The 16742-nt window shown below is 33.6% G+C and overlaps 2 protein-coding genes across 2 annotated transcripts; both read left to right on the forward strand.

Annotated features, from left to right (window-relative positions):
* Positions 1–2390: 2390 nt before the first annotated feature.
* LOC101259063 (uncharacterized) lies at positions 2391–4607 on the forward strand. The gene is made up of 2 exons (XM_004245560.5): positions 2391–2778; positions 3577–4607. Exons 1-2 carry the CDS (start codon positions 2516–2518, stop codon positions 4409–4411), a joined length of 1098 nt encoding a protein of 365 aa, XP_004245608.1. The 5' UTR covers positions 2391–2515; the 3' UTR covers positions 4412–4607.
* Positions 4608–6150: 1543 nt separating this feature from the next.
* On the forward strand, positions 6151–14580 carry LOC101258175 (ASI1-immunoprecipitated protein 3). The gene is made up of 8 exons (XM_004245557.5): positions 6151–6751; positions 8016–8078; positions 9346–10092; positions 10189–10320; positions 10447–10530; positions 12233–12292; positions 13399–13485; positions 14074–14580. Exons 1-8 carry the CDS (start codon positions 6317–6319, stop codon positions 14356–14358), a joined length of 1893 nt encoding a protein of 630 aa, XP_004245605.1. The 5' UTR covers positions 6151–6316; the 3' UTR covers positions 14359–14580.
* Positions 14581–16742: the final 2162 nt, after the last annotated feature.

Here is a 16742-nt window from a genome sequence, read left to right on the forward strand (position 1 = left end):
ACTAAAAATTTTAGTTGATTTTTGTAACAATATATAGTGTCGTTGACTCATTTTTTTAAAATAAATAAATTATTACTCGTTATTTTTTATTGGGTTATAACAAAGTTTACCGATTTATTTTATCTACGTAATAAATATTTATGAACATATTAGAAAAATTCAAAAGTTAATTGAGATACGTCTAAGATTTACTACTATGTATATTTGAGGTTAGTTTATGTAATTAAAAGAATTTTACATATTTTAAGTGATTCACTGTTTAATGTAATAGACATTTGATTACATGCATAAAAGAAAATTCAAAATTCGCATAAAAGAAAATTCAATAATTATAAGATATTCGCATAAAAATATTTGACAAAAACTATATCACGTGTTTAAATATTCAATAATTATAAGAGTAATAACATGAAAAAAATAAGAAGATAATTTTGACCTCCACCCCCACCCCCTACCCTACCCTACCCCACCCCACTTGATTTTTCTTTATTTTGTGTTATGTTTCCTCTAGTGGGATCTAATGAACATCAACCACAACAATGGGAGCATCCATTATTGTTGGAGCAATATGCATTGTTTTCTTTACTCTAAGTTCAATTATTATTTTAATAGGCTTAGCAAAATTATTGCAACTCAATAATTAAACTATAGTTGCTTAGAAAAAGTGATCATATTATAAAAGTACTTTATGACTTAAAAGACTTTTTTGTGGTTATGGATAATATTGTTGATGATAAAGCCTATATATTAGAGTTTGGTATCATACCAAACCAAGAAAATGGGGAATCCCATTAAAAGAACAAGAAAAAGAAAAAGGAGCATTTCATTAAAATTACATGAAATAGATTGAATTTTTTAAGTAGGTTTTATATCGCATGAGATATCAGTGTATATATTTTATTGAAATAGATTTTATAAAAAAATCAATTATATTCGATCTTAATTGATTTTTATTATTAGCAACAAATCATAGTTATATTTTATGTATCCAATTTTATGAAATTATAATATGGGTTGTTGTAGTGCCAAATAATTATTGGTTCTAGAATATTAAAATAATGAGTTTGAAAGTGGTCTTTTTCAAACTTTAATTAAGAGTTTTGTGGATAGTAGTGTGAGAAAATGTCATATTCATCTAATCACACACGCTATTCCATTTCTTTGCTCATATAATTAAATATAAATATAGACGTAACACGTATAATTGCTCTTAATGTACATATCATGTTAATGATATATATATATAAATATATATTACTTTATTATCCTATTTATTGTTACTTAAATATTTGGTTAGCTAGCATTGTTGCTACTAATATAGAAATTATATCGATAATGTTTCAAAATATGCAGTACAATGTAACTAATATTTCTAGGTGAATTTGAAAAGAAGAAAGAATTAAATCGAACTAATTTAGTTTGTTGACTTTTAATTTGATTTTGATGTATTTTTTGTAAAAAAATTGATTTTCTTAATTTGGTGTTTGACGTTTTATGTTTGAGTAAGCGCTTTAACATTTACAGAATATTCTAAAAATTAAATAATGTTCTCCAATAAAAATATCAATTATGTCGATCAACGATTTAAATTATAGTGAGATGATTCAATTTATAAATTTTAGATTTGATTTTTTGACAGTGCGAAGTTCAATTACAAATACCTCTAAAAATAAATCTTACAATTATAAATTTAAATTGACCAAAATATATTTATATTTTTTTATAATGGTTGAAAATAATGAGTCTAAATAGACAAGTGAATTCCTAAGAACCACGTGGTGCCACGTTGACATAACAACGTGTCAAACTTAAATTCATTAAAATCTACCAAATGTCAAATTTCGTTGAAAGGAAAAATATATATTTTAGAAATAAGTTTCTAGAAGATTTTTTTCTTTTTTCAAATTACAAACATAGGAATCTTATTGACTATTAATTATTAAATGTTATTTTATTTGACATTATCGGATTTTTTTTATTAAATAAATGTCAAATATGAGAGACATTGACTTTGAAGAAATAATTAACTAAAACTAGCTTCCGTCTCCGCCTTCACTTGTTCGCCTCTCTCGTTACTCTTTTATATCTCCCAACCCCGCTCGCTTGATACAAACTCATATGTATATTTATCATATATATACAATTATATGATAGATATACATTAATATTTTAATAGATATATAAATATAATTTACCTTTCTTCATTCTCTGTCTTCTCACTCATCTCTCTTCTCCTTCTCTTAATTTCGATCGCCTCTTTTCTTCCTATAGCATATACGGATCGTAATTATCAAATAATAGCTATAAAGCTTAATTAAATTATTTTTAGTGGCTATTTACGAAATTTCCTAGTAAATAAATACCATTTTGGGCCAATAAACTAACATGGGTTTTGAATATGGGCTTTAAGTAAAGCTAGCCCAATATTTGTTATATCAGCTTCACGTAGAGGAAGTCGTCGGCGGCTCGCTTTACCGACTCCGGCGACGGCGGAAAACCTTATCCGACGGCAAAAATGGGTAAGAAACCGTCGAGGAAGAATGGAGTTGGTAAAGCATCTGGTTCAATTACATTGCGAGAAGAATCAGGTGTGAAGAAGAAACAAACTCTTGTTAATGCGAAATCGATGCTGAAATTGGAGCATATAAAGGATATTGCTAACTGGACTAGTGGAGAAGGTTCCATACCTTCACTTGCTGCGTTTTTTGGGCAGAGATTAGCTGTATCAGCTGAGTCTTTGGGTGTTTCACCTGACCCTTCATTATTAACCTGTCAAAGGTTTGAGCTTTTTCATATAATTTTGGTTTGATTTGTCTTGCATTTATGAATGCATACTTTGTTAATCTTGTGATTGGTTAAAAAATGGATATTTGTTGACGTTGGGTATAGTAAGAGAGATAGGACTAGAGATGAGTATATTCGGAATAAGGTAGGAGTGGTTTTGGTTGAGGACAAGATGCGGGAAGCTAGACTGAGATGGTTCAGGCATGGAGATGTAGATGCACAAATGTGTGGAGGTGTGAGAGAGTGGCTATGGATGGTTTAGAGAGAGGTGATTAGACTAGCCATAACGTAGTTTTTAGCTTACTGAGGACATGACCTTAGATTGGAGCATATCGAGGATACAAATTAGCGCAGGAGGTTATAGAAGATCACTAGTTAGTAATGTGTTGTATTGCTATCCATCCATACTAGTAGTTGTAATTTCTGTTACTATCTTTTGTTTCTTGTACATTAATTATCGTATTGTTTCGTTGTACTGTTCAGAATGCGCTGTTATGCTTACACTTTAGCTTATTCTCTTTCTGGACTGCTTTGGACTGTTTTCTTTGGAGTCTGTCGAAAACAACCTAAGGTCTGCCTGCACTATATCCTCCTAGACATCTCTTTTTGACATTTGTACGAACCAATGTAGAAATGACATCCAATGATGAACTGCAAACGGATCACTGTACGCATCTAAAGATCTCTTGAGTCTATCGGAAACAACTCTCTATCCTAATGTTGAATGAGTCATTGTCGACTTCTCATTCTTTTTCTACGCTTGCATACTAACTTGTAATTGATATTTCACAGGTGTGAATCTATCCTTCAGGCTGGCTACAATAGTACAGCACGGATTGAGAAGAACAAAAGAAAGGCACGAAAGAAACGCAAAACATCAGGTATTCCCTCGAAGAACTCAGTTGTATATGAGTGTCATTTCTGCTCACATCGAAATCTAAAGAGAGGAAACTCAAGAGGCTATATGAATAGCCTATATCCTGCCAAACCAAAAACTTTAACAGTTGACCCTGCTACATCAGCAACCCGAAAGGTAAAAGTTGATCCTACTGAATCAACAATGCAAAGATCTGAACATTTGGGCACGTTAGTGGCTAGTATCGATAAGACAAAAGTTGATCCTACTGAATCAGCAACCCGAGAATCTGAACAGTTGGATACGTTAGTGGCTAGTATTGATAAGGCAGGAGTTGATCCTACTGGATCTGCAATGCAAAAGTCTGAACATTTGGATACGTTAGTGGCTAGTATCGATAAGACAAGAGTTGACACTACTGAATCAGCAACCCAAAAATCTGAACAGTTCGATGCTTTTGGGGGCAGTACCACGGATGCAACAGTTTCATCTGAGCTAGTTGGAGATGATCCTATGGCTGGTCCTGCAACTCCATTGTCAACAGTTTCTGTTACTTCTTTGTTGGATTCAAAGAAGAGGAAAAGAAATCGAACAGGGTCCAAGAAGAAAGGTGAAACCCAGGATGGTTCATCAATGACAGATGTTGAGAAGACTGTCTCAACATCCAGTAAGAGAAAGAAGAAGTCTTGGACTAGTTTGAAGGAAATTGCTGAAAGTCAGAGTAACAATACTAGGAAGTTCTCCAATATATCTGTTCCATTTACTCTTTGATTCTGAGAATTGAGTTGTTGCCCGTTGAGCTCATAATTGTGCGTTCCGATCAAATTCGGATCGCGTACTGCAAGGTCTATTCAGAGTGGCACCCCTAACATAATTTTAAATATGGTCTTTAGTCATAGATAATGAGGAATTTCATTATGTGTGCCCATAAAAGGTTAAATTTTGTTAAAGATTTTTTTTTTTTAAATGATGTTTCTTAATCTTAAGAATAAGTGTTAATACAAAGTATACAATATTGATTAACAGAAATTATAATCAAAAAGTAGCTTTAAAAGTGTTAAGACTAAATATAACTATTAGATGAATTTCCGCACAAGTCACTTAAAGATAACTTAATTATGCTTCATAACTATAATTTGACAATCACGATTTGTAGCTATATGTTAGAGGAAGAAGAGAGGCGAGCCAAATTATGAGACGGAGGAGAGAGGTGAGCCAGATTAGGAGAGGGAGGAAAGAGGTGAGTGAGAGTGGGTAGAGAGGAGAAAAAGATGAATTGTATATGTATATCAGTTGAACTGTACGTGTATATTTGTAAAATAATTGTATATATGTAACTGATATACACATGTATTTGTATATCTGGCGAACGAGATTGGGAAAAAGAGGAGACATATGAGCGAGATTGGGAGAGGGAGGAGAGAGGCGAGTGAGAGAGGTACGAGAATAGAGAGAGACGAATTGTATATGTACATTTGTTAGATAATTATATATAAATAACTGATATACATATGTATTTTTATATCTTGCGAACAAGGTTGAGAAAGGGAGGAGAGAGGCGATCGAGAGATGAAAGAGAGTGGAGAGAAGCGAGTTGTATATGTATACTTTTTAGATAATTGTATATGTAACTGATATACATATGTGTTAGTATATCCGTCGAGCGAGTTTGAGAGAGAGAGGATAGAGACGAGCGCGAATAGGAGAGCGAGAAGAGATGCCAAAGAGTGAAGATAGACTTATTGTATTTGTATATGTGTCATATGTATATGTATAATTTGCATTTCTATATATCTACAACAGGAGAGAGGCGACGTAATTACAACTGGAATTAAGCTATAAATCGTAATCAATTCAAATTATAACTATAATTTCTAATTAATATTTACTTATCCACGTAATTTTCCATAACTAATATATACTATTGTAGTAAAATGAATTACAAAATGGAAAATATAATTTGTTTTAATTTGAATGACTCATAAATATGTTGATATAGCTTGTATTTATTATTATAAAAAAATTTAACTTTGTTAAGTCTTCTTATACTATTATTTTCCCTGTGATCCACTCCTCGTTTAAAAAGAAGTTAACATAAACATTAGCTAATGTATAGTCTAATAATTGCTAATTTATTATCAAATTAATTGATTGACTATCGAATTAACATTTTAAATAATTAATAATTAATAAATGAAATTGTTAAAAAAAACTATATACACTATTCCACTCAATACGCAACCTATTTAAACATTTACTAAACTATATAAAATAACCCTAGTACGAAAATAAAATTATCACCCAAACTTTGAGAAAGTCAAAAATATATTGTCGGAACGAAGCCAAGATTAATACGACTTATTAAAAAATGAAGCTAGATATAAATAAAGTCAATCGAGTTAATTCAAAAATATAAAATCAACAAGACTCATCCAAATTTCCATCTAATAAACTATATATTTTCTTATATTTAATTAAATTACAATATTTACATATATTCAATCACCCTAACTTTATTTTGTGTTCATTTAATTATACAAACTCATTTTTAGTGAAACTTGTGATTCCGTTATGGTTCAAATAATAGGCAAATCTATAAATTGATTGTTGTAGTCGCAGTCGCACCAAATTCTACCTTTACTCCGACACTTGTTACTCTACTCACCCATCGGAAAAATGGGAAACCGGCGGAATGCAATGGTTGCGGTAAGCGATGACGAGGATGATCACGTGCAGCTGTCATCGCGGCCGACACGCGACGAAGAGAAAGCGAATCAGAGGAAGAGGAAGAAAGTGAGGCTCGACGAAGAGGAAGAAGAAGAGGAGAAAGCGAATACAGAGGATGAAAGTAGAGATAAGAGAAGGACGAAGAGGAAAGTACCGGAGAACGAGGAGGAGGAGGAAGAGGAGAGGGGAAGGGGGAAGAGGATTAAGAAACTGAAGAAAGTTGAAGAAGAAGAGGAAGAACCCGAACCGGTTAAGGAGGAGGAGGAAGAAGAACAGCAGGAAGATGCTAAGCCTATTGGTGAGGTGATTAGGGTTACTGGAAAAGGAAAAGGGAGAAAAACCCATTACGAGTCGTTCGAGTACGATGGAAATCGCTACGAACTTGTGAGTTTTCATTTATTCGTTTCGTTTCATCAAATAATGCTTTTGAATAACTATAGGAAATTAAATTAATTGAAGATTAGTTTTTGTTTTTTGCAAAATTTCTGCTCATTTCCCATGTCTGGTAGCTGAATTAGGGTTTGAAATGTGAGGTTTGTTTTTAGTATGATAGAAAAAATTGATGCCTTTTGAACTGTGGAAAAGAGACAGCATCTGGCAGAAATGCAGGGTAACACCTTGTTTGAATGGTTGTTACCTGTTGTATTGTATGGTATCTTTAAATCCATTGTTGACAAAATTTAGAAGAAAATACAAATTGGTCGTTACATAAAAAAGATCTTTTTGTCATTACCTAACGATGTCTTTAAATCCATTGTTAGGCAACGACAAAAAGATCTTTATGTAGAGACCATTGTTAGGTAACGACAAAAAGATCCTTTTGTCGTTACCTTAATATTTCTTCTCATTTTGTCTCGATTTATTGGTTAATAATTACATTTTATCTTTTACCCTACTACCCTTTATGATAGTTTTATCATTCAAATTATGGAACAATATGCAACATCCATCCAAACAAAGTGTAAGGCTGCGAGCAATAGAGACCCCTCCCCCCTCCCCGTGCACCATGAATAGCCGGAGCTTAGTGCATTGGGTTGCCCTTTGCCTCTGATGCTAATTAGCAGAACTCATATTTCTTTACAATATACAAATTGTTACTCCAGATTACCGGCTTCAACCAGTACTACATTATTCTCAATCTTCGATGTAAAGAAATATCTCCAAAGCACTATCTTCCTGTCCTGTCTTTCATCTCATTTGATTATGATATGTCAATTATGTTTATACCTGACTAAACATTGGAAAATAGTGAAAATGATGTAAAAACACTTTCCAAGAGAATTATTTTCCTTGGTAAACATTTCATCCGTAATGTTTGAAGGAGGTGATTTCATGGATCCACTCTGCCCCTTTGAGTCTGTTTAAATTGGCTTAAGTGTTGGTGAAACCTACTTTTAAGTCATTTTTTGCTTTTAGGATCGTTTGGTAAAGTTAATAATAACTTAGAATAAGTTTAAAATGACTTAACTTAAGTTAAAAGTAGGTACTTTCATTTTTTTATTTAAAAGTTACTGAAGTTTGACTTTCTAAAAACTACTTTTAGAAAGCTACTTTTTTAAGTTAAGTCAAATGGGCTCTTAGTCTCTTAAGTGATATAGCTACTGTTGACCTATGATGTTTCTCTCATTACTAATATGTTCTTGTACAGGAGGATCCCGTGCTCTTGGTTCCAGAAGGACAACTTCAGAAGCCTTATGTGGCAATTATCAAGGTAATTCCTTTTCCCTGGAAGATGCAAAACTTTTTTGGTAACTGTATGGCACAAAGTGGGTGTAAACCTTGGGCATCAGGGTTCAAATTCCAATAGAGATAAAAAAACACAAGGTGATTTCTTTCCATTTGCTTTGAGCCTTGGTGGGTAGCATAAGTTGGCTCAAACACGACCATTAACCAAAAAAATAAATGAGATTGGTTTTGGTGATTAGAGACATGTACATCTTATGTGAATAACTATACTATTTCCTGTTCAATCATCAAGAATGAAGTCAGTTCCACCATTGATTATGGTTGTAGTGTACAATCTGAGCTTCTTTGGAAGCTTATGTATTAGGAAATTATCCTTTCTTCTGTGAAATTAGGACATTCAATTGGACATGGATCTCTTTTGCAATCTGGCCTCTTCTAGGTGCACCATCAGAGAATACTCTCTCTTTGGTGCTGCTTCTGAAAGTCTGAATTAAACCTCCTGAGCTGTGAGTACAAAAGGGAAGGGGGTGATTACAGAAGCAAATCATTAAACTGTAGCCTAAGAAGGAAAAACAGATGAACAGTAACTAGTCTTGTAAAAGATAATAATTGCCCTCACCCATATACCAGCATCTATATTAAAGTTGGGTGAAAAGTGGAGGGTAGTTGCTGGAAGGTGAGTATTTCCTTTCATTGGTAGGAAGTAGAAGAGGAAGTGAAGTGGAAGAGAAAGATATGCAACACTGCCACATTTGTGTTACATGTCTTCCAAATTTGGCAGAAAGGAAGGTGTAATCATTTCTTGGTGCATTTTTTCCAGCTATATCAAAGAACCATAGGACTGATATGTTTGTTCCTTATAGGAACAGCAATTGTATGTCTCCCAACCTTCCATTGATTCCATTATAAAATTTAGACATTAGGATGCAGGTACTTTTCTGTTTTCTAGGAGTAGTTTTTTTTGACTCCTCTAACCTCTAGTTTTGTTGGGATTAGCAAAGTAGTTTTGGAGTAGAGACATTACAACGTGTCACGAGTCTATATTGAGATCTTTCTCTCAGATAGTTCAGTGTTAAGTAATCTGTTTCTTGGAGAGTTGACTTATCATATCATTATTTTTTCTTTTCGATTTGATCAGAATTTCCCAGTATTTTATCCGCAGCCTCTTGAACTGTTGTGTTAGTTTTGACATGAAGTTATTTGTAATATTTGATTCTCTGGCTGTTAATTTTAGTGTGGGTAATCACTTCTAATCTCTTTTTTGAATTCTCAATTTGATATTCCCCTTATAGGATATTACTCAGACCAAGGATGGTAACCTGATGGTCACAGGACAGTGGTTTTACCGACCTGAGGAAGCAATAAAAAGAGCTGGTGGAAATTGGCAATCACGGGACACGAGGGAATTGTTCTATAGTTTTCACCGAGATGCGGTCCCAGCGGAGTCGGTCATGCACAAGTGTGTGGTGCACTTCATACCATTAAACAAGGAGATCCCTAGACGGAAAGAGCATCCTGGTTTTATTGTTCAGAAGGTATATGACACAGAACAGAGGAGGCTTTTCAAGTTGACAGATAAGGATTATGAAGATACCAAACAGCATGAGATTGATCTGCTTGTTCAGAAGACTATAGCACGAGTTGGGCAGCTTCCTGACCTTGAAACTGAGGATAATTCTGCAGGCCCTGTTAGTCAGGAAGACCAATTGAAGAGTAAACGACTTTTGAGGAAGAAGAGCATGATGTCTTTGGATGTCACCAGAGATGATGAAGCACCATCTAGGTCGGGTCAGCCTAGAGCAGAAACTCCAGGCAGTTGTGCCAATAATGCATCAGAATACTTCATCATCCTTTCAAACTTCAGAGTCCTAACGGGTGAAACACAGCGCGACAAATGGCTGGAAAAACTGCTGCAATCAATTCAGTATTTTTGCAGTCCTGTTGATAATGTGCAAACTGATGGTAAAGCAAAAGGGGGCTCAGATGCTGCTGATCTTACTGGTAAACCCGTGAATGAGTCTCTAGACAACGGCGCTGATGTAAGATTTCTTTTGATTCTTGACAGAATTTATGTATAGTTGCTAGTGTGTGGGTAGGTTTTCCTTGAAATGTTTATTCTGTTTGATTATTTTCAGGGTGATGTGTTCCGATGGCCTGACAGTGCTGTCACTGCTGTAGTCTCTCTCGAGAAAGTTGCACATGAGGCCCTCTCATCTGATTTTCAGAAGTACAATCAGAAGATGAGGCAGTTAACATTCAATCTTAAGGTGAGTACCATTTATTAGGGGTTGGGGTATGAGCTTGGAGTTCATTTAAGTTACTACTAATTTTCTATGTGGGTATGTCTCTACCTTCTAATTTTCCAGTTTCTGATGCTGTAAATTTATTTCCAGCACACCTCACTCTTAGCACGTCGTCTTTTGAAAGGAGAGTTGGATCCCTCGCAGATATTGAACATGTCCCCCAATGAGCTAAAGGTATGAGCCATGGAATAATTTATTGAATTTGAGGATTTATTTTATGTTTTTTGCAGATAGCCTAAAATGTTTGACATAATAGTCCGTATGTGTTCCGTTGATTTCTTAATGGGTCAGGACTTGCTTTGTTGGACATATCCACTGCTTTTCTTGAATTCACTGGGTGCAACCTAAATAGGTTTATTTGAAGTTCATGAAATGTAAATATACTTCCGGTACAGATAAAGTGAAAGCTTATTTTGAAAACAAAAATACAATTGAGCATATTCCTAAGTAATCACACAAAATAAAGGATAATATGATTTGTCCTGTGAGACTGTTTGTGAAGTAATCACACAAAATAAAGGATAATATGATTTGTCCTGTGAGACTGTTTGTGAATTAAACATTGGCTTCCCTTTTCTCCCATATAAAAAAAAAGATGAAAGAAACAGGAGATTTCCTACCAAGGAAGAAGTTGAGCAATCGCCTGTACACATAGGAATCTCATGTGCTCCCAAAAAAGGGGGTGTTTGAAATGTTGATGAAGGTGTTCTCATTTCCTTCCATACAAGTAAAAACTAACTTAGGTTTGGCAGAAGACAGTACGAACTTGCCTTGCATTTTGGTTTTGGTTTAAGAATTTAAGCACAAAACAGTTTCTTCTGCTTACTTGATCTTTAAAACATTTGAATTCTACTTGGTCAAGATCGGGGTCAAACTCCTTAGTTGAGAAGGAAAGATTTTGGAGGTTTCTTCCAAACCTAGGTTAGGGATTGTTAGAGCGGCAGGTTGCTGCTGAAAACATTGTTAGGCTAGTGCGGTTTAATTTGTGGGGAGGGTTGCCGGCTCAAAAATCAAAAGAACTGTAATGGGAAAAAGAAAGATGCACAAACAAGAGGACTGGAAGAGGAGTATGAATTCGAGGATGAGTATGCAACACTTGAGTGAAAAACAGTATATCTCAATTGAAATGTGCAGAAGTGTATTGTATGTACAGACATCTATATGATCAGGGGTACAAATATGAAGTGGGTGGTATTAAGTTATTTTTTGTGTCATCCTGTAGATATACAAATACTAATATCTTCATCGATTCTTAGAGAAGTATCCGATATTTCAAACTTAAGTTGGTTCACATTCTATTTGATTTTCCTGATCTTATATATTTAAGTAATTTTAATACTCTGTCAAACATTGTCCATATTTCTTTTTCCATTTTTCATCTGATTCTATCTTCTTCATATTCCTAGTTCTTCCTTCCATAATCTTATATCTTCAGCAATTATTATTGTACAAGAGAGCTACCAGGGAATCTTATAAAATATAATAAGAATAATGAAAAAATAACAAGAATATAAAAGAGTTATCATGGAAAGAAATAAAAAAATGAGACACTTCTCTTTGCGGTGAGATAAAACATATATAGCACTACATGGTGGGGATAAATATATATAGCACTATTTAAGTAGTATCTATCAAATTTGGATGTGTCTTTTTCTGTACATCGAATAAATATGTGTTTTAAGTAGTCATTCTTTTTGGTGGATGGTTCATTTGGATTAGTATCCTCTCTGAGGGGATTATTTGCCATATGAGGAGATTATCAGCTGTTAGTCTTTCTGAAAACCTTTAATTGTTTATTTCTGTTGTGGAATCTGGAAATTGGTGCCGGAAGATCATGCTTTCCTTTGGTTGATGTTCTCTTCCATTTTTATCTCAGGAAGCTTTAACAGCAGAAGAGTTGGCAAGCAAGGAGCCCGAGGAGCCAGAGCCCATACAGGTTTATACTATATATCATTTTGTTATTTAAGCAGGTTTAGTTTAACTTGCCAGCGGAAACTTAAGTTTAGTACTTTGGTGATAGAGTTGGTCCTTGATTTCTCATTACAAACTACATGTATCCTTTTTGAGATTAGGGTGGCAATGGGGCGGGTGTGGGGTAGGTAGGGTTTAAGCATATGCGGGTGGGGCGGTTTGGGATAAATGCAGTTGCGAGACGGGCAAAATTAAAAATTACATAATTTGTGCGCTGTGGGTGTGGGTTAAAGCAGAAATAACTTAAGAAATAGGAAGCTATCCCTAATCTGATATGAAAGATCTCGCTAATTAACATGATTACTTTTAGCTATTTGAAGTTAGCAATTTTTTAAAATATTTTTGTAAGTTGTCTAATTAATGAATTAATGATAGTAATCTCTTATGTTTATATGTATAATATTGGAAATGAGGTAAATGAATATTTTCTGTGTCTTTTTAGTTTAAATTTTTTTGTAATTATGTAACCTGCCCAACTGGGTCGAAATTACAGTCAACGAAAATTTGGTTCCTACAGTGCATACACTAATTAGGGTAATTAAATACTTTGTAAAAATCACGGGGCGGGGCGGTGAATATGGGTGTGGGGCAGGTTTAGGAGGGTTATAAGATTATGCGGAGCAGGGTGGATTTCAATTTGCGGGTTAAGATAAGACCCGCCCAGCACCGCCCCATTGCCATCCCTATTTGAGATGCACTAAATGTGAGAAAAAATTTCTTGTAAGAAAGTAAAAAGATCTTCTCTTTCAGCTAAGCATGATTTTGTTTTCTATTATGAAAATGAATGTAGGCATGTAGCTTCTCAATGTACTGAGCCTCATGAAAATTCTGAAGAATTATCTGTTCATGTTGAGAACTTGAAAGAGGAGTTTTAGAAATCTGTCACCATCATTAATTAGCAAAAAATGATATGATGATGTTATAAGACGGGGATACATCTCATTTTGACACATCTTATTTTCTCATTTCTTTTCACTTTGTGTAACAGATGACCAGTACTTGTTACAAAAACTTAACACAGGTTGAGTATGTTGTTTCTTGTAACTCACTTCTGATCGGTTTGTGGCACAGATGACTGATGCTCGCTGCAAAAGATGCACTGAGAAAAAAGTGCGGCTCATGGAGATTATTCAGGCTGGACACGGAGATCGTTACTCGGTTTGTCCTCGCAGCTTTTCTTTGTGGTTTGAGACAGACTTGCTTCATATATGCATCATTATGTTTCTTTTTGGATATCTTTTGTACCCTCTTATTGTTACTACTACAATTATTATAGTTATCTGTTTACTATGAGAGCAATTCCTTGTTGCACCCGAATCTTTTTATAGTTGATTGAACCTCGTCTTTGATACATCTGTCTATAGAGTTAATTTGATCGGTAATAATGAGGAGATTTGAACTTAAAACAATTTCATGTTGTGTTTAGATTATGTGACAGTAATCAATCTCTTTAGAGTACTCTTCTGTTCTCAGGGTAAAGCTACTTCACCTCCTCACCGGCATTATACTAAACCACCATGCAAGATGTTGAAGGGAATTTACCTTCTCATAGAGATAACCGCTCGTTGTGTCCGTTCAATTTCATGCAGTCATTTTGGAGTTTTACTTGTTTTCGAAGAACAAAAACAGATTGAATATGGTGTAAATGCCATTAGGAAACTTCTCTCTAATATATACTTTTTAACTATGTCATCTTTTCCTTTAATACTGACAGACTGTCTCTTCTTTTCTTTTTTTAAATCTCAGCTGGAGTGTATTGCTTGTGGCAATACTTGGTATGCTTCTAGAGACGAAGCTGCTAGCCTCACAATCGATGGACCAAATTCTGCAAAGAGCGTTGGAGCTGAACCGTTGGCCACTGCTAAGTTTGAAGATGTAGAGAAGAACTTAACGAGTCCACGAAAAGGTGACAAAGGAGCTAACGACATTCTAAAGAAAACGACAGAAGCTTACATGCCAGTTCTAGATAGCCAAAGATCATTCAACAAAACCAAGCCTGAAGACAATACTACCACCAGCCATGCCGACTAAACGTTCTGCTATTGCTACACTTAATAGATAGTACAAATTTAGTTGGTATAGACCAAAAAATGGTAGTCTAGTTAGAAAATTTAATCGCGACAACGAGGTATGTAATGTTTTCTTTCTTTCTTAGTACTGTACAATCTGCACAGTTGTAAAGGGTAGGGTAAAAAGGTTGATGGATGTTAACTTGTGTAGTTTAATATTATCATCTTTTTCTTCTTCAACCTACACATGAGGTGATTTATGGCTGCATTTATAGCTTTGGTACATCTTTTCTTTAACATGCATTGCTCCACTCTACAAGGACGTTCAATTAAGGGAACGTGTTGAAAAAACTACATGTATTGGGAAGGAATCTTTATCTATAGGTGATGGCAACTCCTCTAGCCATAAATTTTCTTAAATTATCGAGTTGAGTGTCATTTGGAGTTTTCCAATTACAGTCACAATCAGAAACATCCTCTTTACCTTTACAACTCGAGGTAAGACTTCGGACTTATCAAGTCTTCTTAGATCTTGTAACTTGTGGGATTACATTAGATACGTTTTAACTGATCCTAAAGTAAAGGTCTAGTATAAAATTTGTATTGCAAGATGATCATAATTTGGCAAGGGATGGATAGATGGATGGTTAGGAGTAACATAGTTTGATGTATAAAATATTTCGTGTTCATAGAGGGTTCGGGAAGGATAGAACCCCAGGGGTAATAATGTCAATTTGGGAAAAGTATAGCATAATATACTTTGATTTCTATTCGCCGACCAATTTCAGATCTGCTTCCTCTCCGCCTTAAACCACTTCACATGCACCCCTTATGAAATTACTCTTTTCTCCTTGCTCTTTTGCCCTCAAACTTATACAATGACCAAAATACCCTTACAAACATAAATAAATAAAAAAAATATTTTTTAAAAAATACAAAATTTATTTGGAAGAAATAATCTTAAAATCATTAAGATATTCATTTCCAGAATAATCTTTAACTGTTGTTATTCATTATTACTAGCAAAAACGCTTCACAATCATTATTAACGATTATCACTAGTGCATGTTACCAAATGTCATTAGCCTTTAAAGTTGTTCATATTTACAATAATAACATATTAATAATCAAATATTCTAAGTTAGATTTTGGACATCTTAATTTTTTTTAAATAAAAAACCATATTATTGCTTCTCAAAAAAGGATAAAAAGGAAAGAAATTTCTTACGGCAAGTTATAGGAGAATTATTATTCTTCACTCAGTTACTTGGTAATAATATACTTTTTTAATAAACCAAAATAAATTATAATTGATAGTAATAAAGTGTGCAGGACCACACTACCATACTTTATAATTTATAAATATATACAACTATCAAATTTAATTCTTGACCAAATAAAAGTTGACAAATTTGAAGCTTTTAACATAATTAATACCATCAAAGATTCCAACCAAAAGAACCAAGTAGAGTATACCTTATACATTTTCATTTAAGGCCATAATAAATATAATAGACAAATTTAGGTGGTGTGAATTAATTCACATTGTCGATATCAATATCGAATAAATGTTATTTACGATCATGATAAATTTTTATATCAGTCATTTTTGTTCTTATATGATGTAATGAATTAAAACGATGAAGATTTATACAGTCAACTTAATTTTTTTGAGATTGAGGTGTCAATTTTGTATTTTTATTTTTATTTGATCTGATGATAAAATAAATTAAAACGATGAAAATTCATATAGCTGATTTAACTTGACGCTTAGATTTTACTTTATTTAGTGTTGTATCCACCATATGAGCAATTAAAGGTTACCCTATTTAAGTAACAATAAATGTCTCCATGTCTTAAAAGTATCAAAACCATAGTACTTCTTCAACCAAATCTTTACTTGCATTTGTCCCTTTAAAATATAAAGTTTTGCTACAAAATGTCATTGGCCATGTTGTGGTTGATATAGTGAAATAAATGAATTGTTCAAGAAAATTAACTTATATTGTTATACCAATAATAATAATTAATAGTAATACATTTCTCTGGTGTTATAATTGTAATCCTAGTAGTTATTATTTTTATTGTACAATTTTTTGGTGTTACAATGTGGTGCATACATATAATTCATTTTATTTTATTTATTTGGACAAAAAAAAAGGTCGTGAGTTCTTTTTTCGTTGGTTGATTCACGAAATTACCTTCTTGATCGAATAACATGAATGGAAGAAAATCAGAACGTTTTTACTTTAAGATTACATTCTCTCTTCAAATTAAAATTATATATTTTTTACATACAAGTTACAATAACACAACCTCAAATGTTGAATTAAAGTGTTTTCACAAAAGAATGAATTACGGAATAAAGTAAAATAAACAAATGAAGTGAAAAAAAATATAATTTTT

The sequence above is a fragment of the Solanum lycopersicum genome, chromosome 8, assembly GCF_036512215.1.
Source record: "Solanum lycopersicum chromosome 8, SLM_r2.1".
Lineage (NCBI taxonomy): Eukaryota > Viridiplantae > Streptophyta > Magnoliopsida > Solanales > Solanaceae > Solanum > Solanum lycopersicum.

Coding starts and splice junctions, on each gene's coding strand:
- LOC101259063 (XM_004245560.5), top strand. CDS start 2,516: ATGGGTAAGAAACCGTCGAGGAAGAATGGAGTTGGTAAAGCATCTGGT. Junction 2,779..3,576: donor TCATTATTAACCTGTCAAAG/GTTTGAGCTTTT, acceptor GATATTTCACAG/GTGTGAATCTATCCTTCAGG.
- LOC101258175 (XM_004245557.5), top strand. CDS start 6,317: ATGGGAAACCGGCGGAATGCAATGGTTGCGGTAAGCGATGACGAGGAT. Junction 10,321..10,446: donor AGTTAACATTCAATCTTAAG/GTGAGTACCATT, acceptor ATTTATTTCCAG/CACACCTCACTCTTAGCACG. Junction 10,531..12,232: donor TGTCCCCCAATGAGCTAAAG/GTATGAGCCATG, acceptor TTTTTATCTCAG/GAAGCTTTAACAGCAGAAGA.